The sequence below is a fragment of the Stigmatopora argus genome, chromosome 14 (genome assembly GCF_051989625.1).
Source record: "Stigmatopora argus isolate UIUO_Sarg chromosome 14, RoL_Sarg_1.0, whole genome shotgun sequence".
Lineage (NCBI taxonomy): Eukaryota > Metazoa > Chordata > Actinopteri > Syngnathiformes > Syngnathidae > Stigmatopora > Stigmatopora argus.
The window spans coordinates 10,248,394-10,272,756 of NC_135400.1; the positions used below are offsets into that span (position 1 = coordinate 10,248,394).

At 42.2% G+C, this 24,363-nt stretch overlaps 4 protein-coding genes across 8 annotated transcripts; 3 read left to right on the forward strand and 1 right to left on the reverse strand.

Moving 5' to 3' along the window:
- Window positions 1-10: 10 nt before the first annotated feature.
- Window positions 11-15,325, forward strand: arhgap27l (Rho GTPase activating protein 27, like). 2 transcript variants are annotated; one of them, XM_077619006.1, is made up of 21 exons: window positions 11-177; window positions 4,560-4,678; window positions 5,292-6,100; window positions 6,722-6,847; window positions 6,916-7,041; window positions 7,121-7,267; window positions 7,409-7,474; window positions 7,891-7,995; window positions 8,056-8,130; window positions 8,892-8,951; window positions 9,100-9,167; window positions 9,747-9,834; window positions 9,901-9,996; window positions 10,065-10,163; window positions 11,030-11,114; window positions 11,186-11,305; window positions 11,394-11,492; window positions 11,685-11,762; window positions 12,971-13,105; window positions 13,857-13,962; window positions 14,037-15,325. In XM_077619006.1, exons 2-21 carry the CDS (start codon window positions 4,648-4,650, stop codon window positions 14,212-14,214), a joined length of 2,697 nt encoding a protein of 898 aa, XP_077475132.1. In that variant the 5' UTR covers window positions 11-177; window positions 4,560-4,647; the 3' UTR covers window positions 14,215-15,325. The 2 variants fall into 2 exon arrangements, with proteins under 2 accessions (XP_077475132.1, XP_077475133.1); XM_077619007.1 differs by having other exon boundaries at window positions 11,042-11,114.
- Window positions 15,326-15,555: 230 nt separating this feature from the next.
- On the forward strand, window positions 15,556-16,578 carry dnaaf19 (dynein axonemal assembly factor 19). Of its 2 annotated transcripts, none has more exons than XM_077619767.1 (3): window positions 15,556-15,696; window positions 16,031-16,263; window positions 16,353-16,578. In XM_077619767.1, the coding sequence occupies exons 2-3, from the start codon at window positions 16,115-16,117 to the stop codon at window positions 16,477-16,479; spliced, it is 276 nt and encodes a 91-aa protein (XP_077475893.1). In that variant the 5' UTR covers window positions 15,556-15,696; window positions 16,031-16,114; the 3' UTR covers window positions 16,480-16,578. The 2 variants fall into 2 exon arrangements, with proteins under 2 accessions (XP_077475893.1, XP_077475892.1); XM_077619766.1 differs by having other exon boundaries at window positions 15,567-15,700.
- A 407-nt stretch (window positions 16,579-16,985) lies between these two features.
- abi3a (ABI family, member 3a) lies at window positions 16,986-21,499 on the forward strand. 3 transcript variants are annotated; one of them, XM_077619764.1, is made up of 11 exons: window positions 16,994-17,478; window positions 17,890-18,060; window positions 18,133-18,312; window positions 18,638-18,690; window positions 18,767-18,826; window positions 18,904-19,127; window positions 19,351-19,476; window positions 19,612-19,749; window positions 19,830-19,940; window positions 21,077-21,169; window positions 21,277-21,499. In XM_077619764.1, exons 1-11 carry the CDS (start codon window positions 17,035-17,037, stop codon window positions 21,438-21,440), a joined length of 1,764 nt encoding a protein of 587 aa, XP_077475890.1. In that variant the 5' UTR covers window positions 16,994-17,034; the 3' UTR covers window positions 21,441-21,499. The 3 variants fall into 3 exon arrangements, with proteins under 3 accessions (XP_077475889.1, XP_077475891.1, XP_077475890.1); XM_077619763.1 differs by having other exon boundaries at window positions 16,986-17,478; window positions 17,890-18,312; XM_077619765.1 differs by lacking the exons at window positions 19,612-19,749; window positions 19,830-19,940 and having other exon boundaries at window positions 16,986-17,478; window positions 17,890-18,312.
- Window positions 21,500-22,155: 656 nt separating this feature from the next.
- Window positions 22,156-23,878, reverse strand: ifnphi1 (interferon phi 1). Its single transcript, XM_077618584.1, has 5 exons — window positions 23,718-23,878; window positions 23,559-23,633; window positions 23,332-23,484; window positions 22,323-22,409; window positions 22,156-22,245 (listed from the first exon to the last, which is right to left on the reverse strand). Exons 1-5 carry the CDS (start codon window positions 23,844-23,846, stop codon window positions 22,156-22,158), a joined length of 534 nt encoding a protein of 177 aa, XP_077474710.1. The 5' UTR covers window positions 23,847-23,878.
- Between the last annotated feature and the right edge of the window lie 485 nt (window positions 23,879-24,363).

Consider the following 24,363-nt stretch of genomic DNA (forward strand, 5'->3'; position numbering starts at 1 on the left):
GGCGTGGCCAAAAGAGCGGAACCTGTTGCCTGCTTTTCACGGTTTTCACAGACATACACACATGCGACACACACGCATTCACGCTCACACGCACACGTACACAAGTACAGGACCAGTACTCGACCGGTACGGGAGTACGTCATCATCATGACTTTAGTGCTTGGACTCGGACTCAAGGTAACGCCAAATACTTCCTGTAAATACTCGCTCTACTTTTAAGTTGTGGCTTTTTTTGTGTCGAGCTCGAGTGCGTGAGCGTGTACTGTACTCCTACTAAGAGTACTACTAATATTGCCTATTGACTTTCGTGTGTCTAGTCGAAAGGTATTTAGCAAAGAAAGAGAGGAAGTGTGGTGTTTCTTTTATGTTTCTTTTATGTTTATTTGTTTTATTTTTTCGCTCCTGTGCGCGTGCGTGTGGTTGGAATGTGCGGTTGGGTGTGTTTGCTAGCGTGCACATCAAAGCAGACAGAAAGTTGACAACTTTTTTACTTCTATTTTTTTTCCAATCTTGCTTTTAAAGCAAGTACACGCGAGTAGAATGTTGGGAAAGTACTCATTTGTTACTAAATATAGTAGTAGGTGGAGTGATTAATCAATCCGGATCAATACGTTGATTGGTTAAGTAAATATCCAATCAAATGACTTCAAAACAAAACATGGATTGATGTAACATGTTCTTCTTTTAGACTAGCTGGCTCTTTTGTTGAAAAGAATACTTTTCATTCAATGTTCCTCCAACAAAAAGGTCAAAGACGTCACAATAACATTGTTGTCCAAAACTTCCATTTGCCATTGTTTGGCTCTGAAATTAAGTAGTAATATTTTTTGCACTGGAATAGTCACATTACCATAATGTTATTATCTGTGGTATCTTCATAATAGCAATAGACTTTAAATATTGGCTGTTAACACATCTGCTGCCATTAGCAGTGATGGATGTCTAATTTTATTGGAATGGGAGGTCTGGCAGGAATTGAATCATGTCATCCTCCCAGGTCAATGGCAATGAATGAGTTTGTTTTTTGTTTGTTTTATGTATTTAAAAGGTTTATTTTAGGATATATAAATATATAATTACCCTGCGACCCTTGTAAGGATAAGCTGTACAGAAAATGAATAAATGTGTGTATACATGTATATTTTTTGTTTTTAAATCACCCAAAAGTTAAACAACAGAAAATAATGTCTTTCTTTTAAATTTTGAAAAAAAATATTAATTGGAAACATCGACTTTGTTATTTAGCTTTTCCCCCCCTTGTTACTTTTTTAAAGTAAACATAGAAAAGGATCAGCAAGCATTTTTGGATTTCTATAGTGCCAAAATGCAGGTTTTAGTGAAGAAATGACGCACATTGTTGTGGTGACAGCTACCTATCAAAACACGTATTCAAATTTTACAGTGCTGAGTGACAAATAGTTTGATGCTATAAAAACACACTTTCAAATGGGAGACATTCAAAGGTTGAAAGTCAGTAAGATGCATCTACTCTATGCTTTTCACTAAATATAAAGTTGAAATAACATTTCTGTCATTTTTGGTGAAAGCTCAAGGGACTACATAAATTAGAAAATGATTTTTTCTTAAATAAAAATTCCTGCAAAATGTGAAAAAGAAAATTTATATTAGTTTCCTTTTTGTTGATTAAGTATAAATATAAGTAAACAAATAAGGATATTTTCCTCTTTTTTATACAAATGGAAAAAAAAGTTAGAAATATAATAAATAAGAATGACAGGTATCATGTTTCAATGTAAAAAACAAATGGAAAATATATAAATATATTTGCTTTTTTTTTCAAAAAGAGGAATTGGACCAATTTTAGGTCAACAATGTCTCCGAATGATTCAACTTTCCATAGTTGAGTTATTTGCTCATGCATTAGTTGTCAATTTGTCGATTAATCGTGTCCTCGTCCGACAAAGATTGGATTGGATTGGATTGGATAACTATTTTGACAACGCCTTTACAAGTTATTGTTTGGTAGCACATCTCCGGGTGTTTTCTTTTCCTCACACTGGTTCAAGCGTTGCTCAAAATATGGCTGACGTATCTCATTTCGTTCCCTCGCTTGTTGTCGGCGCTCGGTCGCCGTTGCCAGGCGACCTGAGCCCCGTGGCGGACGGCCAATTGGAGCGCAGCCTTTCTTCCGAGATGTCACCTGACGTGGCCGTTGTCAGCGTAAGGTCGCTCTCAGTGGGACGACTGGCACGTCTTCTCGCTAAAACTTGACTTTTGCTTTCACACTTTTCCGTGCATGTTTGTTTGTGCGGCCAGCCTGTGGCGAGGGTGCGGTAATGGGACGGGCAAACACACCGAGGGGGAGGGGTAAAAATTCCAGAAAAAGCCTCCTGTCCTGACACACCTGAAACACACACACACACACACTCAGACACTGTGTCAGAGGTGTGCTCAGGTGTGCTCAGGTGTGTCGGACGCTGACTCGACAAAGGCGTTTAATTGTCACGATTAACTTGTGTTTGTTGTCAACAGTAAGGGACGTGCCAAGAACTCCTTTTGGTGTCATTCCCGATTATGTGAACCTACAAATTGCGGTTCCAGAGCCATACGCGGCTCTTTTAATCTTCTGGGAATTTAACTTGTAGTCACCTGATGAACGCCCAATTTATTTTGATGTTGCAAGCGTACCCAATCAAAATGGATTTGGTGTCTATTGCTCAAAAATGGAAAAAACAATGAAATTATTCTTGACTTTTTTCTACTGTGGTTCCTCCTTAGCATTAGCCTGCAGAAATTGTTCCCTTTAAAACTTTTCGTACATAAGCTTAGCATTAGCATTCTTAGCTTTATGCTAGCTTGTTTGTCAAACTTTTTTTTTTAAACCATGAGCATTCACAGCCAGTTCTCCCAGTTTAAAATAATTGGAATGAGTTAATAAAATGTTTTAAATGAAGAAAACAAATTTACGTATCAAAATAATTGATAACATGTAAAAACTAAATGAATAAAAAGGCTTTAAACATTGAATTGAATGCTTTTATTGTCATTATATAATGAGATTTAAAGCTATCACCATGACGTGCACACATAACAACAAAGAGACAAATAAATAAGTAATAAATCATCAATAAATAAGCGGTCACAACATAAATAAGTAGGGAAGTGCACAAATAACAACAAACAAACAGATGAATAATAATAAATGAGAATTTGGGCAGGTCAGAAATGTTTCTAAGCGATTAATCCACATATAATAATATGATGGTTGGCTTGCCAACTAATTGATCGTTGATTAACCATTGATTAATAAGTATTTATAGATAGATGGATGGTCAATCTCCATCAATGGGCATTTCTAATGCTCATTTTCTTCTTTTTCTAACTACCACAACCTATAGATTTTCAAATTCTATACATACAGTACCTGCAAATGTTTTTGAAGCTACGAGGAATCTATCGCTGGCATTCGTTCATTCATTCGCTGCCAATCCCACCGATTGGACGTCTATCGCCGTCAATAGCTGCCAGTTAGTGCTCAGCGTCACACAGTCCAAATGCTCAGCTACTCTGTGTTCAAAACCGTTGTCGTCTACTATTGTTGTGTGACAAAGACAGGAAACACACACACACACTCGCTCACATTTCCCTGTGTGTGTGTGTGCGTGTGTGTGTGTTTGCTAGCTTTGCAGTGATGCAAAGTCGTCACTCGGCTGCGGCAAAATAACAAACTTTGAAGCCAAAGTCCTCCACGCTAGTGCAATAAGTCACATATAAAAGACGGGGATTGACTTTGAGCGTGTTTGCGATGTCACTGAGGGGTGGCGGCGAGTGGGCGGGGTTTAAAACCGACAGGAAGCAGACACTTCCCTCTGTAAACAAAACAAGGCCGAGATGCACCTCCTGCTATTGTTTGGTGTGTGTACCCTCATAGAAGAATATGATTTTCTATTTGGAGACTGAAATGGCAAGTTTGATGTCAGACTGGGAATGTGGACGTCTTCTGCGTGTCGTTGACTTTTACGTTGTGCAAAAAACTCAAGAAGAAATGATGGAATTTTGCATTAGTACAGCTAGCGCTACCACCATGACTCGATTAATTGATAATAAAATGAATAGGAAGCTATTTTGATTAGTTGATGGAATTGTTTAGATATATTGTTGACCTAGATTTGTAAAAAAGAAAATCAATAGTCAAAATTTGCTTATTGTACATTTTTAAAAAGGATAAAAGTCATTATTTATTTCCTCATATTTTTTTAAATATAAAAAGCTAATGTTCTGTTTTATTATTATTAATTGTTTTCATGTTTTATATTGAAAAGGAAAATATAATCTGATTTCCGTAGTCCCCGTTGAAAGTTGACTGATGATTTAAAAAGCGTTTTTAATTTTCTTCGGGTTTCCAATGCTCGTTTTTAGCTTGTATGTTGAGCCCGATAAATAATACGTGACTCGTGTGTGTTTTTTGTGTCCGTGTTGTGCGTCGAACGTGTCCTAACAAAGACGAATGTGAGGCGGCCAACATTCTGCTGCGAGAAATTTTGTGTGCGTGCCACTACGCGTCATGTGACGTTCCTTATTTCTTTTTGTCTTGGCAGCAAGCAAACGGTCTTCCTTGACCTCACACCCCTCACCTGTGGAGTGCCCACCTGTCCGTCAATTTTAGGGGCGGAGTCTGATTTCACCATGGCGACCGCGTCCGCCTCAGCGGCCAGAGGTGAGACTGCGTTCACAGCAATAGATGTCCAATCCATTTGGAGAGGAATTATATTTTATTTTATTTCTTTTTTTTTGCAAAAATACTTTGGGATATAACATTTAAAAATAAGTGGATAGAAAAGAGAATATTTGCAGTTTTTATCAGTGTTATAAAGTAATGCAAACATTTTACGTTAACAACAGTTCTCATAATTTGATAACTGGTGATTATTATTGCAATATGACTATAAATCAATTTATTTATTTTATTACCTTGCCAAAATCTGGGAACATTTATACTTAATTTCTTTTACTGTATTTCCCCCCTTTTCAATTAAATGTATACTACTATATTTAAAAAAAAATGTCAAAAAAGAATATTGTTTAATGATTTTATTTCTTTCTCAGTTTTGAAAATTAAACATTTAAAAATAACAGTTTTATTATTAGAAATATTAGTTGAATTGAATTAAAACATTTAAACAATTAAAAGCATTTTCCTTGTTCATTATTTAAAGCAATAAAAAAGTGAAGATTTTAAGAATGAAAAAATAAGTAAGGTTCATTGCGACTTAATTTAGCGGACTAGTTATTGTTAACTATATTTCCGTCTATTGATGTGTTTGTGGGAGGTCTTGGTCTGGTGCTGGTGGAGTTCAAGTACGAGTACGAAGGCCGCGACGGTTCCATCGTGTCCATCAAGCCCAACGAGCGCTACGTCCTGCTGGCAAAGACCAACGCCCACTGGTGGCAGGTGCGGCGAGACCACCTGTCCAAACCCTTCTACGTCCCGGCTAAGTACGTGAAGGAGTTACCGCCCGACGTCCCCTCGCCTCTGGATTTTGCACGCACTCCCGCCACGGAGGCGCCGTCCAACCCCGCGCCGACCCCGTTCCCCGTGCCGGTCCCCGTTCCCAAGACGGTCGAGGAGCTCGCCGTCTCCAGAGGCAAAGCTGGCGACGAGGTGACCATCCGGCTCAAACCGGACGTCGCCGCCGGCTACCGCAAAACGGAAAACCGCATGTCCACCTTCGGCGTGCCGCTGGAGTTCATGGATCTGCCGCCGCCCCTCTCGGTGACCCCGAGGCGGCCCGATCCCGACGTCGCCGAAGAGACCGAGGTTCTTCCTGCCAAGAACATTCCCGAGGGACCAAGAGACACCCGATCCCACGTGCTTCCCATCCCCGTGGACACGCCCACCGTACCCGAGACGCTGTCCCGTGAGGAGGACGATGGTGAGGAGGAAGAAATCCAAGAAGAAGAAGAAGAGGAAGAAGCCATCGAGGCCACGGAGGACAGCGAGCAGGACAGCCATGACGAAGAGGACAAGAAAAAAGCTGCAAAGGAAGAGTCGTCGTCCAATCACATTTACGAGTCCATCCAGGACCTTCAGCTGGACACTCTGATTGGACACTTGAGCCCAGCTACTCCCTCCAAAGAGGTAAGCGTCTGAAGCTTAAAACTGAGAAGTGCAAATATTATTATTATTTTTACTTTTAGTTTTTTATTGACAATATTTAAAATAAAATAGACCCCCCCCCCCCCTTTTTAAAATAAATAAGAAAAATATTTGATTTTTTTTTTTTACAAAAGAATGTAAGGAATAATGTAACATAAGGAATAGGCTCAAAAGGGCTTGTAGGTCAATAACCTTCCTAAATGATTATCAAAATAGGTTTTGATTAATTAGCCTGTTGATTGACTCACGACTTTGTTTCAGCGCCATTGACAGCAGTAGACGTTCAATTTTGTGGTTCTTTTCATTTTTTTGCTGTGAATTTTTTTTCATTTGCCATTATTGGCAGCCAAAGAGTTTTCTCATTCATTTTCTGCTGATTTCTGCACATTACACGGGGCTCAAAATATTAATAACAGCGGGATACAGGATGAGGTTACCTGTAGCCTCCATGCCGGCTGCTAGATGTCACCCATCACTGGCTCTGCTCGTTAAAGATACAGAAATAGCGTTGGTCCTTTTTCAATGTTTTAATAGATTGATTTATGCAATTATGCACCTGAAACTCTGACTTTGCGCCATGCTTATTTGGGTTGATGCGCACAGGCGTCTGAGGCCGCCCCCGAGCCGCTGGACCCTGCCCCCTCCAGCACTGGCCACACCCCCTCCTCTTCGGTCAGCTCCTCCCAAGTGACGAGCCCCTCTCCCCTTAGCCCGCAGCCTGGATGGCAGGTCAGTTTTTTGGCTTCGACTTTCGAGTGATAATAAAGCGGCAGATTCACCCCGTGAAATATTGGCAGACGCACACGGACCGGGAGAGCGGCAAGACTTTTTACTTCCACCCCCTGACGCGACAAAGCACCTGGACGCAGCCGCAGACGCCTCCGCCGTCCCCGCCGGTCTCGCTGTCTCCAGAACTCCCCCAGGTAAAGCAGACATATTTCCAACGGCTTGATTTGCAAAAAAAGTCTCGTCGTACGTGAGCCTTCGACACTTTCTACCCAGGGCGGCGCGGAGATTTGGGAGCAGCTGACGGACCCTGTTTCCGGGAGGCTGTACTACTACGACCGCAACTCTGGAGCCACCTCCTGGAATGCGCCTCACGCCACCCTCAGTTCATCCTCCGACGCCGCCTCGCAGGACGACGGCCCGGTACTAGCTCTCGTTGTGTCGTAACGTGAGTCATCGTCCGATCCACTTGACCCGGGAGGCCGCCGACGCTCCGGGTCCAAATGGATCGGACGTCTATCGGCGTCAACGGTTTGTTAACCTAAGTGTGTATCCTACCCGAAGCCACCGCTGCCAGTAGAAGACTATCCCGTAGGCACACGCGACGACAATGACTCCGTCTTCATGTTGGTAAGTACCGTATTTACTCACATATAAGCCGCCCCATGTATAAACCGCACCCTTAAAATTGCCTTAAAATTGTTGAATTTTACGTTTCTTGAGTATATTTTAGCATTTTAAAATCATTTTTTCCTGTGTTTTTAGTTTTTTTCCTGAGCCTGGTTCTTAGCAGAAAAAAAATCCAAATTCAAAGCAAGCAGTCTTGCGCAAACTACGTTCCTGCAAATTCTAGACTCTAGATCAAAAGGTTGCAGACACATTCTCAATCAGGCAGGTCGCAATTGGACTCAGTTTTGTTCATGAGAACCCACAGGCTGTCCTATTGTTCAATTTGCTGCATCTCCACTTTGTGGTTGCAATTCAGACCCCAAAAATAATCCAAACAACATAGCAGTAACAACTATGCTGTCTTTTTACCTTTTTAGCGACAAGCGATTTCCAGGGGTCGCGCAGAGTTCCCGGACAGCGGTCGGATCCCCAACGGCGTTGCCGAACAACGCCTGGCGTGGCGACATAGCGTAGCCGAGGACGTGAGTGCTGGCCAGCCACGGCCCGCCGTGTCCGAGACTAAACAAGCTCATGTCCTTCAGACTTTTCCATCGCGAAACTGCAGGACCGTCGTCGACTTTGCGGAGTTGAAGAGAGACTCGCACAACGGGCCGCAGGTATGCGCAACCACATGTCAATGCACATACAGACGTAAACGTTCACATCCTCAAATCTGTGTGGATACGCCGCAATTTATTATTTCAATACGTTGCTTAGCATTGATTATTATTATGCAAACATCTTCTGGTGTACGTAACCTAGACGTAAGGACAGTCATGTAACGAATCGGTATTGCCAGTATGCGGCATGTTGCACTGTTGACGTGTTGAGTGCTGTGTTTTCCGCGCTGTTCTTAAACACACCGGATAAGAGGGCGACTTGGTTGTTTTCAATGTTCCGCACTTTCAAATGCAAATGTCATTTAACAACCTAATTATTCACCCACCTACCGTATTTAATGGACAATAAGTCATACCTTTTTCATAGTTTGCATGAGCCTGCGACTAATACTCAAGTGCAACTTGTTTTTTTTTTCTCTCTGAACAGCCTGTTATGTTGTTTTTTTATTTAGGCTATAGTTATCTTAATAACTGTTAATATTTGCCTGTTTTCCCTATTTTACTATTGTTACTTTAACATGTTTCTTCTTTTTTTTTGACTCCTACTCCAGTATGACCTTTTTTTTCATGGTGCGACTTATACTCAGGTGTGACTTATAGTCCGAAAAATACGTTATTTTTGACTTAACTTTGAAATTTAACAGTAAAACCGGGAACTCGCTCGTAACCCGTGGACTACCCGTACACGTACGCGCTCGCGCGCACGCGCACATACATGCATTAACACACGGCGGCTGATGATGTCGTTGTGTGTCAAGCTCTCTGATAGGTTGATACTGAGGAGGAATCTGTCCAATCGCAGCTCAGACTCCCAGCAGGTACCGATAGGTCCCGAGTGTGGTCGCTTGAGCGACGCCTTTCACTTTCTCGCTCTCTATAACCCGGTCTGGTGGCGGGTGCCCCCTGGTGTCGGTTGGGCGACGGTGTGATCGGGCCACGTTGTGACTTGGTGTTTTGTTTTTGAAGGGACACTTGCTGGAGAAGGCCGGAATCGTCAACAAGACCAAAGTAGTCGATAACGGCAAAAAGATACGGTCAGATTTTTCTCATTTTGTATTTTCGCATGTAGTTGACTTATTCAGTTGATATTTAAATGATGTTTTCTGTTTATATTGATTTTTTTCTCTTTTCTTTTCCACTAAAGTAAATGGATTATATTAAGTAAAAAACGTGAGAAGGTTTAGCTCTTTAAAATAAAATAAAAACATTATTATTATTATTTACACAAGTAAATGATTATGAGATATATTTAGAAATAGTTAACTCATTTATGCTAGAATAAAGTAACCCCTTTCATTAATAAACAGATAATATTTTGCTCTTTTGTCTTTAATTATTATTTTTTTTAAATCTCAATTTAAAAAAACAAATAATTTGTAGAATGTTTACTGTTTATTCTTTTACTGCCATGGGTGGTGACAGATGGCTACTCACCCTTCCCAATCAAAAACCGATGACTTAAGAGTGGAAAAATATGTTATTTTAATAATTTCGACTATAGCCTAGTATGTAGTAGTTGTCGACTAATTTAATAGTCGTGAATGGTTCTAATAATGATAAATTGCCATTATGTGTATTGGATATTGTTTGACTGAATTGGACGGTGCCCACAGGAAGAACTGGAGCCAATCGTGGACCGTCCTGCACGGGGGCATCCTCACTTTTCACAGGGACCCCAAGTCGGCTCCCAGCGGCAACATGGTGAGTGACCTTTGGCCTTTAACTCTGAGCGCCGACTAACGTGACGCTCACGTTATCCTATCCAAGGTGTCGCAGATTGTTCCCGAGTACACGGTGGAGCTGAGGGGCGCCTCGGTGTGCTGGGCCCCCAAAGACAAGTCGTCCAAGAAGAACGTGCTGGAGGTCGGTGGCCGCCGTTGCCGCGGTTACGCCTCACCTCGCCGTCTTGACGCTCTCGTGCGTGTGCGCAGCTGAAGACTCGGCAAGGCTGCGAGTACCTCATGCAGTACGACACGGAGAGCATCATCGCCGACTGGCTCAAAGTCATTCAGGATACCGTCAAACAGCTGGTGAGGCGCATTAACTCTTAAGCTGCCATTGACGGCCTGAGGCGCCCAATTCATTTTGCCTGTCGTCGTCAATGGGGCGTTGAATGTAAATTTTCTTGACTAACAACCACAGCAAATTATCTTAAAAGATTACTAGATTTTGTTCATAAACGATGCGCTAAGAAAACATTAGACTTTGAATGTTTTTTTTTCATTTGAATTGAATTGGATTGGATTGGATTGGATTGAAATGAACTGAACTGAACTGAATTGAATTGAATTGAATTGAATTGAATTGAATTGAATTGAATTGAATTGAACTGAACTGAACTGAACTGAACTGAACGGTACTGTACTGAATTGAATGCTTTTATTGTCAAAATACAAGTATAATGAGATTTAAAGATACATCACTAACAACCACAGCAAATTAGCTTAAACGATTACTAGATTTTGTTCATAAACGATGCGCTAAGAAAACATTAGACTTTGAATGTTTTTTTTTCCATTTGAATTGAATTCAACTGAATTGAACTGAACTGAATTGAATTGAATTCAACTGAATTGAACTGAACTGAACTGAATTGAATTGAATGATTTTATTGTCAAAATACAAGTATAATGAGATTTAAAGATACACCACGAAATTGCACAAATAACAACAACAAACAGACAAATAAATAATTAATCCAGAAGTAATCAATAAATAATTAGTCAACAACATAAATAAGTGGGGCACAAATAAAAACAACAAACAAACTGATAAATTGTCAATAAATAATAATAATAAATAACCAGTATATAAGTCATAAATAATGGTTATAAATGATCCGATTTGTCAAGGTAGCCCTACAATCCGCATTAACTGACATGGTTGAACGCCGAAGGGTGTCTTGCAGGACCAGGAACATACGTCGGACGACGATGATGAGGGCGCTTCCGACAAAGAAGATCGAGACAAGAAACGCTCCGGTGAGTGTTTGCGAGCCCGGACCGCCCGCCTCATCATTTTGATGACCTCCCACACTTTTTTTCCGCCAAAGAATCCGAAAGAAGTTCATCAGGTGCCGACACGGAGCAGACCCGCGTTCGCACCAAACTCCGGCGCTTCCTCCAGAGGCGGCCCACGCTGCAGAGCGTCAAAGAAAAAGGATACATACGAGGCGAGCGACGTCAAAACGAGAGGAAGGATGCATGGGCGCGCCTGACGGACGGGCTGACGTGTTCTTGGCGTCTTTCTTTTTTTTTTAGACAACGTGTTCGGTTGCCATCTTGACACGCTCTGCCACAGGGAAAACAGCACCATCCCCAAATTTGTGGAGAAGTGCATCATAGCTGTGGAGCGGAGAGGTAACACACTCGGGTGTCAAACTCATCTTTCCCTTTACTGTTTCACATTTTTTAAAAAGTTTACTTGTTGTATATTTGTTTAAAAAAATGGAGAAAAAAATAGTACCAATATGTATTTGTGTTTATTTCTCTGAGTCCATCTTTCTCGCATGTGTGTTTGACTGTCTTTGTTTTATATCTCTGTGTGTCAAGGTCTGGACGTGGACGGCATTTACCGCGTGAGTGGCAACTTGGCCGTTATCCAGAGGCTACGACACAAAGCCGACCATGGTAGTAACTGATTTCTTTGTTGTTGTTTTTTAAATACAGTGGTACCTCGACATACGATCTTAATCCGTTCCGGGACTGAGATCGTATGTCGAGCTTTCCGTAACTCGAGCGAACGTTTCCCATTGAAATGAACTAAAAACAAATTATTTTGTTCCAACCCTCTGAAAAAACACCAAAAACAGGATATTGGATTGGAAAAAGTGTTTTATTTCCTCTAATTCGCCATATATTACAAAGTAACACATAACTAGTGTTTTAATAGTAATAAAATGTGTTTAATAGAAGTAAAATTAGACGCATTTTGCGGAGGGTAGAGACAGCAACATACACGGAGGTGGGGGGGGGGGTTTGGGTAGACTTTATCCACGGCAACAACGCACTCATAAACGAATAAACAAATTTAAATTAACTTGGATTAATATATACAGACACACTCAAACATACGTCTAATGTAACTTTACACAAAACTGAATTCTAATTTTTTAGGTTAGTTGTTTGCCACGCCTCCACCCTCACGTTCGCTAGCGAACGGCTGTTTGCTGTTGTATTCCCTTCAAAATATTCCGAAAATGATGCACACAAATGTCCTCACAATAGGTCGAGGTACCACTGTACTTAATTGAAGGCGGATTGTAACATCGTATTTCCCGGACTATAAGTCGCACCAGCCAAGAAATACAAAATGAAGAGGAAAATATGTATCTATGTTGCACTGGAGTATAAGTCGCAGTTTTGAGAGGGCATTTTTTTATTTTAGCAGGAGTCAAGAACAAACATACTTTAAAGTATGGAGAACAAAAGGCTAAATAGGCAGTTGTCAACGTCAGTTTTTTAAATAACTATAGCCAAAAAAAACTAAATAAGAGGCTGTCTGTGGTCTGAGAGAAAAAAAATATATATATGTCGCAGGGGCAGCCAAACTTTGAAAAAATTGCGACTTATAGGCTGGGAAATACGGTAGTTGCGTGCGCTATAAAATATAAGTAATGCTAAATATGTTAAATAGACAATAATAAGCTCTTCAGTGCTCATAAGTAACCTGTTATTTCTAACTAATTTTATGAAGAATTGAGTTGTATTAACACACATCATTACGTATGTAAGCCATACTTACATTTCTGAGTAAATTGAATTCGAAATGATAAATTGCGTAACACAGTTTAAGCCTTATGTTGAGATAACATCATCCCGTGGCGGTGTGTTTTCAGAGGAGCATCTAGACCTGGAAGACGGCCATTGGGAGGACGTCCACGTGCTGACAGGCGCCCTCAAACTCTTCCTGCGGGAACTTCCCGAGCCGCTCTTTCCTTTCAGCTTCTTCGACAAGTTCATCGCCGCCATCCGTCAGTCTGAGCGTCCCGGACGGACGGATTTGGAAATTTGCCGTCTTTGATCACTTGCCGTTAAAAGTGCAGAGTTGAGCAAAATGTTTTTTGGGCAGCTTAGGCTAAAAAAATATGGTCTCAAGACTACCGCTGCCGCATTTTGATAGTTGGTTAATCACCAATTATTCTCGTGGTTAGTTGACTAATCGGTTCTTATTTAAATCATGTTTTTATATTAGAGAAAACACGTAAGGCTTACTGTGTTTTTGCTAAATTAGAAATTGAAACTATTTAAAACTGAGAAAATATTTAGTTGTTTTGCTTTTTTGTTATTCAAAATATTTTATTCCCCCCCCCCCCTTTAATATTTCTTTTCTAATTTGTTTTTATTTTCTAAATTTAAAAGATACTACTTAATCTTTTTTGGTTTTTTTCATTTTTGGTTTTCTCATTTAAATACATTTTGTTTTATAATTTAATATTATAAATCATGATAGTGTTATCATTTTCCCTATTGTTAGCTAAAATGCAAAAAAGAATTGAGATCAACAATGTTTGCAAACAATTAATCAACTTGTATCATATGATCATCAATTAGTCGATTAATCAATGATTTGTGGCAGCTCGACTTGCTAAAGCTTAAAATAATCTGATGTTGTCACTCCTTAAAAACAAATGAAACGGCATTTTGATCAAACGCTAATTCCAAAACCGCTTCTGTTCCACAACCACAAGCGTGAAAACGCTTTTCATTTTCCAATCCTTGCAGAAGTCGTCGATTACGGCGATCGCGTGTCCTACATGAAAGACCTGGTGCGCTCGCTACCTCTCCCCAACCACGACACCATGGAGCTCCTTTTCCGACACCTGCGCAGGCACGTTCCGCCGTCCCCGTCCGCCGCCGTCCAACCCCGCCTGCTCCTAATTTGCCATCTCTGTCCGCAAGCAGGGTCGTTGATCACAAAGACGGCAACCGGATGTCGGTCCAGAGCGTGGCCATCGTCTTTGGACCCACGCTGCTGCGTCCGCAGTGCGAGTCGGCCAATATGACCATCCACATGGTTTTCCAGAGCCAGATCGTAGAGCTGGTTCTCAACGAGTTTCAGACCGTCTTCGCGCAAAGGTAGCCGCCGCGCTGCCGGAGACGGGGACGGGAACGGGAACGGCACCTTCCCGCCGAGAGGAGACGGGAAGAACTCGGACCGACGAGATGAGCTGCCGTTTCAACTCGTTGGTTTTCGTTAATAGTCGTAGACCAGGGGTGTCCAAACTTGATTTCCTCCAGGAGCCGCTTTCAAAGATTACGGTTTGAAATCCTTCCACTTTTGTTTGTGAAACAGAAAATCCGAATTGGGTAAAAAAAGGTCAAGTTTTTTTAAATTATTATTATTTGTTTAGAAAATATGAAGGCAGTGGTATTTATTGACGGCGATTGATTGCGTGTCAATGGCAGGGAATCCGTTAAAAACAACATGGCGGTTCACTGTAGTAGACTGCATGAGATTACTCGCAATTTGAAAGTTTAAAAGTTTGACAGCAGTAAAAAAAATGCTTTTAATTTCACTACTGAAACAAACTGCAGAAAAGTCCAAAAATTCATAACCAGGATAGCTCATTATCAGATTGGATTCTTTTTGTAAAAACAAAATACTGACATTGCAAAGGAATGCAGGGTGAATTCAAGCTTTTGTGCGCTGTATTTGATGATATTTTCATCACTAGTTTCGGGGCAATTTAAAACTGGGCAGTGGGCCACAGGTAGCCCACGGGCCATAGTTTGGACACCCCTGTGATAGACGAACCAGGGTTTGCATTAAATATGAACTGTTTTGGACACTGTAATACTTGCCATCAAAATTCCTACTGTTTTAATGGCTTTATTTTTTTTTAAATCAATGATCTCATTGGCTGCCATTGACGGTCGTTACAGTCCCTCCCAGTCAAAACGAATTGGACATCGATCGCTGTCAACGACTGCCATCCTAGTTTAAAGGAATTTTACGTTTTGCCACTGTCAATGGCAGTGAATGAGTTCATTGTGAAACGGTGGCATTTCTTCCTGTGGATTTTGTTGCAAAGAAAAAAAAGTCGTCCACATTTCGAGAGAAACATTGGAACGTTGTATGGTTTCAAATTATTACTGACATATTCTGACATCAGGAAATATTTTTGTAATATAAGCCTTCTTTTAGACACTGAGATACAACGATTTTAAATTAAATGACTTAAAGCACTCCATTTTTGGGTTGTTTTTCTTTCATTTCACTTGACTGTGCTAAAATTAATATATAAAATAATATATATACCAAAATCTATAATCTATACCAAAACAAAACAATAGTTCAGATGTATTTGTTATGATTTTGTTCTGGTTTTACCAGATCAGAAACCAGCATAATATGAAGAAATTAAGTGAAATTTATATTTAAAATGTCTTGGCAGTTAAGTTACGTGATGACGTATTCTTTGGCGTGTGACGTATTTCGGTCCGTTGTCATGACAACCAGTGTTTTGTTTGACTGAAAAGGGAAACCAGCAGCTCTCTTTTTTCTCTCTCTCTGACGAATGGAACTTTTTCTTTAGTTCGATGAGACCTAGCAACACTTTTGGTAGGTAAAGACGTTTAATGAATATTTATTTAAATTCAACTTTAAGATTCTTTCAGGAGAAACGGAGCTGAACGGAAATATACAGGGTGGCCATCTTGGAAAGCTATCGGGGCCTTTCCAAACAAAACAATGGAGACCCCCCATCTTTTTTGTGCTATTTTTACTTGTTTGTGTTTGCTAAAGCTAAGTATTTTCTTGATGCTGAAAACAACTATTGATGGCAATAGCAGGAAATGTTTCTAACTTCAACTTGTTTCTAGCAATATACACTGTACATTTTCTATGATGAACGTGTCCAAGATATCATGTTAGCTTGCGTCTTGCCCTGTTTTAGGGTCAGTCTTGTGGATCTCTATTAAAGTGCCTTCTGACTAAACTGAGGTGCGACCCGGACCAGTCCTCCATCTTGGATACGGCCATGGCGTCCTCTAAGTCCGATGTCATAGATTTTTCGGCACTGGAGAAAGATTTGCGCGCCGGCGTGGAGTCTGAGCTAAAGTACCGACGAGAGAATGACGCCAAGCTGAGGGCCGTTCGCCAAGGCGTCCCTTCGTACCAGCACTTTAGGTCTGGGTCAAACCTTGCCTTTCCGTTTTGGACGATTTTTGGTCAATTTTTGGACAATTTTCATGTGTTTCTCTCTCTTTTAAATTTAGAGATCTGGTCCTAACCTGTCACTTGACACCGCTCGACAAAAACGACAAGAACCGTCGCAAGCGTGCCCCCTGGAATCCCGTGGTTGCCCCTGGCGACAACAACGGCAACACACCTGATCCGGAATGATAACACCTACTGCCACAAACATCTTAGTTAATAATTGACTAATCAACGATTATTTTGTGATTAATCGACCATTCGGTGTATAAAATTAATCTCATCACATTTTCTGAACCGCGTTATCCTCTCTAGGGTCGCGAGGGGTGCTGGAGGCAATCCCAGCTGGTGGGGGAACCCTGAATTGGATGGCCAGCCAATCGCAGGGCACAAAGAGACATGCTCACACTCATACCTAGGGGCAATTTAGAGTGTCCAATCAGCCTAGCATGCATGTCTTTGGAATATGGGATGAAACCAGAGTACCCAGAGAAAACCCACACAGACCCGGGGAGAACATGCAAACTCCACACAGGTGGACCGACCTGGATTTGAACCCAGGTTCCCCACTGTGAGGCTGACGCGCTAACCACTTAAATAAATCGCCACTTAATGTTACAGGTTAGAATGTGCATTGGATACAAGTTGGCCTTCCATCCTTTATTTTTTAATTTTATTTTTTTAATTCAGCGATAGGAAAGAGGAAAAATGGAAACCTGCACAGCGTGAAGCTTTGTATAAAAAATGTCGTTTTTTGGGTTGAAAAATGATGAAAAAGGAGTCATCGATTCTGCACATGCGCAGAGTGACCATCAGGTAGCGTCGCGGAGTACTCCCCACGTCTGGTTTACAGCTCACGTGTACGCGCGCCATTTGCGGCATCCGCGTGCACGGAGAGGCAAAGAGGAACCGTGTGGAGTTCTCAGGCACGCACGCACGCAGTCCCTCACAAACACTTCCAAAAGTGCCCTCGCCTCCGCAGCCAAACATTCGACAGGTGCTTTTGCAGCTCATCTTTATCACAGCCATTTCGGTTCGAATTCGAATTGGGGGAAAATGAAGCAAGACAAGTTGCAGGAAGAAGCTATGAAGATCCTTGACGAGGCTTCGGACTGCAGGAAACTTCTTGAGGAAAACTACCAGAACTTCATGAATGTCGCAGACTACTGCTGCAAAAACTACGTAGAGGCAAGTCGAATATTAATATAAACTATTATTACTTGTACTATATTATGTGTTAGCATGGAGTACTTGTACTATTCCTACTTGCATGTATCAATGCATTAGGGCTGCAACGTTAATCACAATCATTATTTTTTTCCTGAATATTTTTGTTTAACCAAATCTAATAATTATGGCCTGTAGTATATTGCACTAGGATTTTTTTGTATGAGTTTTGTCAAATGTATAAATCCTTATGATCTCACATAGCTTCCCTCTTTGATTGCAAAAGACAGAACCAAGCTATTTTTTCCATCACTTTCTGCCACTTTTACTAACTACCACAGCACATACTCTGACCTGGGCTGGCAGTGAATGGGTTAATATAATATAACTTTTAATTAAGCAGTGACTACAACAATTATTTTGCACCGGCAGTCGGGGCCAGACTCATCCCGAGCATTAGAGGAGACCAAAACGTTTACCGCCCAATCACTGGCCAGCATCGCTTACCAGATTAGCACGTTAGCCACGAGCATGCTCAGTCTGCTGGACGTGCAGACCGATCAGCTGGGACGCATGGAGTCTGCCGTCAACCTCATCGAGCAGGTGCGTACGACGACGGCGGCGGCGGCGTTTGGCACGTTGGAAAACAAAATGGCTTCCTTGGTGTCCCAAAAGACGGTGGAGATGCACCGCGAGAAAGTTTCGCGCAGAGAAATCGGCGCCTTCACGGCGGTGAGACGCGTCCCCCGCGGGCCCAAGATTTCGCCGCCGCCCCCAAGATCGCAGCCACGCCCCCCCTACGACCGGCGTCCAATCAGCTATCAGCAACTGGACGACTTGGGCCACGGCGTCAAGGTATGATGTTGTCCTCTGCTTCACAGAAACACAAGTCAGCGTCTGCACTAGCAGGAAGTGGCCGTGGTCTCACAAAGCCACTTCCTACTTGAGTCTGGCGACAAACACCCGCAACACGTACGTTAAATTGAGCTTCTTTAAAGTGGTTTCGAGTCCTTTTCGGATGTATGGCAAGTCACGCGCGCACAAACACACACACAGCCGGGCTTTGTTGAGCGTGGGAAGTTTGTTTGTGGCTCTTTTTTTCCATGTGAGACTGAGGCTCCATTGATGCTGCACCCTCACCCCTTTTATTTCCCCCCCCTTTGTGCCCCCAACACAACAGCTGAGCGGCAAAGAGCGTGAGGGAACCTTCCGGAAGGCAACCTCGTCCATCAGGTGGCGTTTTGTTTTGGTGGCTGACTACCATGCTTTCTCTTCTTAATTATTATAATTAGTTGTCCTTTACCATTAGGTGCTCCAAATCCCTGGCTACTGAAGGCCTCAAGAGCCCTCTAGCGCCCTCCTCTGGCAGGTACGCTCACGCACAAACGTACACGCCAGTCGCTATTGTGTGGTGTGTGTCATCATGGATGTGGTTGTCTGTCCAAGCTCGACTTTTGGGAAACCTGTGGCTCCACCCACCGTTCCTCTGGCTCCAGTTGAAAACCATGTCCTGGCCCCGCCCCTCGAGGAGGTTCCTCCTCCTCCTCCACCTCCACCTGACTCTCCATCACTTGACCACCAGATGACACTGGAACCTCTCCTCCCTCCTCTAGAGACTCCGCCCACAGACCTTTTTCTACCGCTGACTCCGCCCCCATGTCTGGAGACAGGTGATTAACTGGTTAACTTTGAAACTGACCTGCCACGTCATTTTGCGTGGTAAAGTTTTTTGCGTCGACTAAAATTGGATGTCTTCGCAACAATGGCGGCCATTGTTGTTAATAACAATTCTAATAACGAGGAACATGACGATGAAGATGATAAATGACGGATGAGGTGTACGATGATGACGATGATGATGATGATGATGATGATGATGATGATATCCCTCAGTGCTGGAGGAAATCAGCCTCCCACCGCCATCGCCTCCTCCCGTTGACCTGGACCACGGCTTTTCTCTGCCATCCAATGAGGAGCCAGAGCTGCCGGCCCCGCCCCCGACATCCCAGGAAGTAGACGGTAACTCACATACACGCGCGTCTCGTGTCGTCGGCCAGTTTCTGTGCTTTCGGGGAGGAAATTTTCCCACAATACATTCAATCTCAAATATAACCCAGCATGCATTGCAGCAAAACTGCCTTTTCTTTTCGGCAGCTTCCCTCCCGACCCGAGGGAGCGGCGTGGGCGCGGTCCGGCCCCCCGCCGCTCGCTCCGTGTCGCTGAGGGTCCGCTCGGGCCCCGCCTCCCGCCGCCGCCCGACTCGCTCGCTTTTTCTGCCCGCCGTCCAATCACGTAAGCTTTGGGGATGCGGGCGTGGCCGAGCTCGTCCAGGTGTGACAAGGCCTTCCCATCTGCCTGCTTTTATGTGTCAGTGATGATCCCCCCGCCCCCTACTTACCCCCCGCCGCACGCACCTCCCCAGCCTTGGCCTTCGTCCCCTTCCTCGCATCGGCTCAGCCTACCTGCTCGTCTACAGCATCTGGGTAAGATTCAGTTTTTCGGGGTCTTGTTGAGATTTGATTTTTCATTCATTTCTTAGGATTTTTAAGCATTATTTGACAGCCCATTTTTGAGTTATTATTTTTTTAGGGGCCACCTTTTTGAGGTCTTTTTGCAGGCATTGCTTTTAAGGTCTCTGATAGGTTCACCAATAGGCATTCCCAAATGCATGCACAAATCAAGAGACAAGACAATCTTCTGGGTTTTAGATGTTTCAGGCATTTTAGATGTAGTAAGCGAAGCACTTTCTTCATTGCAAACAAATATATAATAATGTAAGACTAATAACCCTAACATCTAGTCTCTACGATTCTTAACAGAACCAAACAATCTCTCACGAAATAAAATTATAAGTGCACATAACACTGTTCATCCAGCCCCAGTTTATCTCTTTAGTATATCAATTTGAGGCACAAATAGCCGATATCAGCTAAAAGACAGAAGATCAATTTGGAGGATAAGTGTCGTCTTACCTTATCAAATTGTAGGGCGCCCGATATTGTGTCTGTTAATCAACACCGAAGTCCGAAACGAAGATTTCCCCGGCCAATGCACCAAATGTTGAAGGAAGAACACTCTGTCTTCCTTCTTGGGTTCGATTAATTTCGGATGTGGAAGATGTTGGTTGTCCAAATACAGGCTGGAGGCGATGAACAGTGACTTCGAAGCTTTTATTACAGAATATTCTGGGCACAGATGAACCACGGGCAAGGCTGTCGTCCACAAATGTGCCGAGACAGACAACTTACATTCACCTTTATTCTCTCAAGAGGGTGGTACCGAAACCGAACAGGGATTTTTCCCTACTTCATACAGTAAGCTATTTGTTATGTACCGGCAAATAGAAGATAACGACAATGTTGCAAGTCTTCAAGGACACATCTGGCTACAGGACAGAGCTCTACCAAGGAGAAGCATGAGACTCATGGAGTCATGACTAGAAATGGACAAAATACAAATTTCAATATGAGACCCACTTCAATGCATTGCCCAAATCGAATAGCTTGCCAAATACAATAATTACCAAAAAGCGACTTTGGGATTTTTTCCAGCGTGTATTGGTTAAATCCGCCTGTCTTAATCCTTTATGTCATTCTCATGCACCTGCACTGTTTTTTAGATCTGGAGCTGCTGACCCTCCCTCCACCTCCGCCGCCGCCCCCACCGTTGGATGACCAGGCTGCTGCTGCCCCCCCAAATTATCTGGAGAAAGGTAGATGATTTTTATTTGAGTGCCAACAGTCTGAGTGACTTTTTGGTTTGAAATCAAATCTCCCAAACACGAGATAGATGACATGATGTTGTTTCGGATCTGTTCAGTGGTAGCTCTGTACGACTACGAGGGGGCGAAGCCGGGCGATCTGTCCTTGAGGGCGGGCGACGTCGTGTACGTGACCCATCGCCACGACAACAGCTGGTACGAGGGCGTCATGGGCGACCGTCGAGGTTTCTTCCCCGACAATTACGTCCAAACCTGTGACTAGTCCAAGGCTCGTCCCCCCGTTGAGAAAACGGCTGCTAGCTACCGTGACCGGCCGTTTGGTCGCCGGACGTTTGGTCGCGGACGTTTGGTCGCCCGGTCCCAAACAACAGGCGACCAAACGTCCGGCGAGCAAACGTCTGGCGACAAAGCAAGGTAAAACAACACGGTCTACGCATCAATAAAAGCCAACAATGGCCCTGAGCAGTTTCACTGAGCCGACGTGTGAGTGTGTAAGAGTTTGTATGTACATGCGTTGTTCCTTTAAGAAGCTACGTCAGTCAGGGTCTTAACAAGTTCTCCAACAAAACACAATAAAAGTACGGGAAATTTGGAGCTTTTCTTTAGCCTAATAATTAATAGGGCATTAAGTATGACTAAATAATAATTTGCAGCTTGTATTTAGGGAATTTGAGCAACAATTTTAAATGGTAATTATCAATACCTTCCGGGCGACCAAACATCCGGCGACCAAAAGTCCGGCGACCAAAAGTCCGGCGACCAAACGGCCGAGTACCGCTAGCTACCTCGCTAACTCATGCGACACGGGAAGCGATAGCCAAATGCCAGTGTAAAAGTTTTATTTTCACAAAAGTTGGAATAAATATTAAATAACAAAAATAAATAAATAAAATGAATCAAATAAATAAAATGAATCAAATAAATAAAATAAATCAAATAAATATAGCAGTAAAAAAGAGAAGCCGATGGCGCCTTCTTCATTGGGCAGAGTTCACCAACAGTTGCAACCGGAACAAGTGCATTTTGGTCTCACCCCGGATCAACTCCCATTGGGCGTTCGTTCCCTCCTGTAAACACACAATCGAATGTTACACTCCATTGGCAGTGCGCGGCAATAGTACAAAACAATGGAAAGAGAACTCACGGTGCCGTTGAGAGTCGCGTTGCTCATTCTGGTGTAGTAGCGCTTTACCGCTCGTACCCAACAACAGCCGGTTTCTGTAGCTGGAATCTGAAAAAGGGTGAAAAAACAGTCGTACTTTAGCTAGTCTGCAGGTCATCTTTGCTCTTCGGCTATGCTAAGACCAGAGGTTATAAGGCACAAAGCAACATTTTGTCCTGTTCAATCTTTTTGTTTGGAAATTCAGACAATCAGTTCGCTAACGAGAGTTTTTTCCGTTGTTAAATGTAGCATTAAAGTCCTGGATGAGGCCAGTTATCATGGGAAATAATCTTATTTAACCCAAGTTCTTTAATTGTGGGCAGGCTAGCCTCGGTTCGGAAAGACAAAATCAAAGTAAATTGCATCAACACAAAAATACCATTTAATTGCAAGTATTAAACTCATTTTGCCTGATTTAAAACAATTATATAAAAAAAACATGTTAGTATCCAAGTACTGTTTGACTTCTGTGATATTGCAGATTACCCTAAGACTCAAATTTAAGTGCTATTGTGCAAAGCTGATGTGGCATTTTGAAAAATTATTTAAAATAAAACATCTGTGCAATATCCAAGTATCTTTCCACTTTTGAGATATATTTAACCACTGCAAGACTCAAAGTAAAGTATTAATGAAATACTCGTGCGGTTTAAAATTGCTCATTTTTACTGTCATTTTGGGTTCCCCCGACCCCCAAATTTGACCTGGTTGTCCAGGGTTCATTAATTGAAAACTTAAAATGTTTATTTATTTGATTTGCAATTATGTAGAAAAACACAACCCCCCCAGTTTTCCATACTCAAATTTAGTTCATTTTCATAAGGTATAAATAAGATGAGTTTTCCCTGGATAACATTTGTCATCATGACGGACATCCAGGGAAACCCCAATTAAAAACTATTATTCCTAACAAAATAAATTGTGTTCCTCAATATAATACGTGTTTTTAGTAGCAAGGTTTACAGGAATAAAAAAGGAAAAAACTACTTACACATGCATTGAGCTCATATTTCTGCCTGTGAAGTAGAACCAGAAGCTGCTCCAAGTTGTTAGCATCCCAGCCAACTTGTGAAGAGTTCACTCCCTTATAAAGATCCAAAATGTGGCCCAAACTGTCACGGATGAACATCCATTGGCACACTCCCTGAAAACATACACACACACACACACATCAACATCTGCATTATGCCCAAAAAAGTTATGCCAAGTGGTTCTTACCTGAGATTTCTCTGCTCGCCAATAAAGTTTTGAAGGGAAGTGTAATGGAAATTCCTCATTTGTAATGGGACCACCCTGCAAGATCATTCCATGAGGAATATAGTTAGAATCAGGACAACCCCCCCAGCATCCCTCAGACCCTATGGACGATGTTCTTACCAGAGCTTGCAGCTTCAATAGACACTGGTCACTTAAATCCCTATATCTTCTTAGCCAATCACAGCCTAAGGTGGGTATAAGTAACCCAAAAAAGATGAGGGCGATCTGTGCACGTCTGATGTCCAACATGGTGAATAAAGTTTGTCCAGCATGCCCAGCATCTCTTCACTTATACCATCCAAATGTCGAAAAAGAAAACCAGCTCGAAATACCCATATTCCCTTTCTACTTTCACTTTCCATACCTGCATTCACTCCTTTGACTGTGTTCGACCTTGCTCATAAATCCTACAGAGCTATGGTATGTGTGGGTTTCTTTTTTGTTTTAAACTGGTTTTGCTGGTATAGAAACCAAGATATACTGGAATTATTTTGGGGGTTAACTTGGGGTCATTTGTTTTGAGTGCAGGGTGATTTACTGCCAAGTGCCAACTCTTCCTGTTCAAATAGATTGGATGTCTGTTTTTTTTTTTATGCCTGTCTTTCCCTTTTTTCTGTTAGTGTTATTTCTTAAGTGATTTTTGTTTTTGATATGTATTTTAATGAGCTATCTGAATTTAATTTAACATCTACTTAAAAGCAAAAACAAGGGACATTTTTAATTATTTTTAGATTTTTTTCAATGTTACATTTTTGCATTTTGGGTT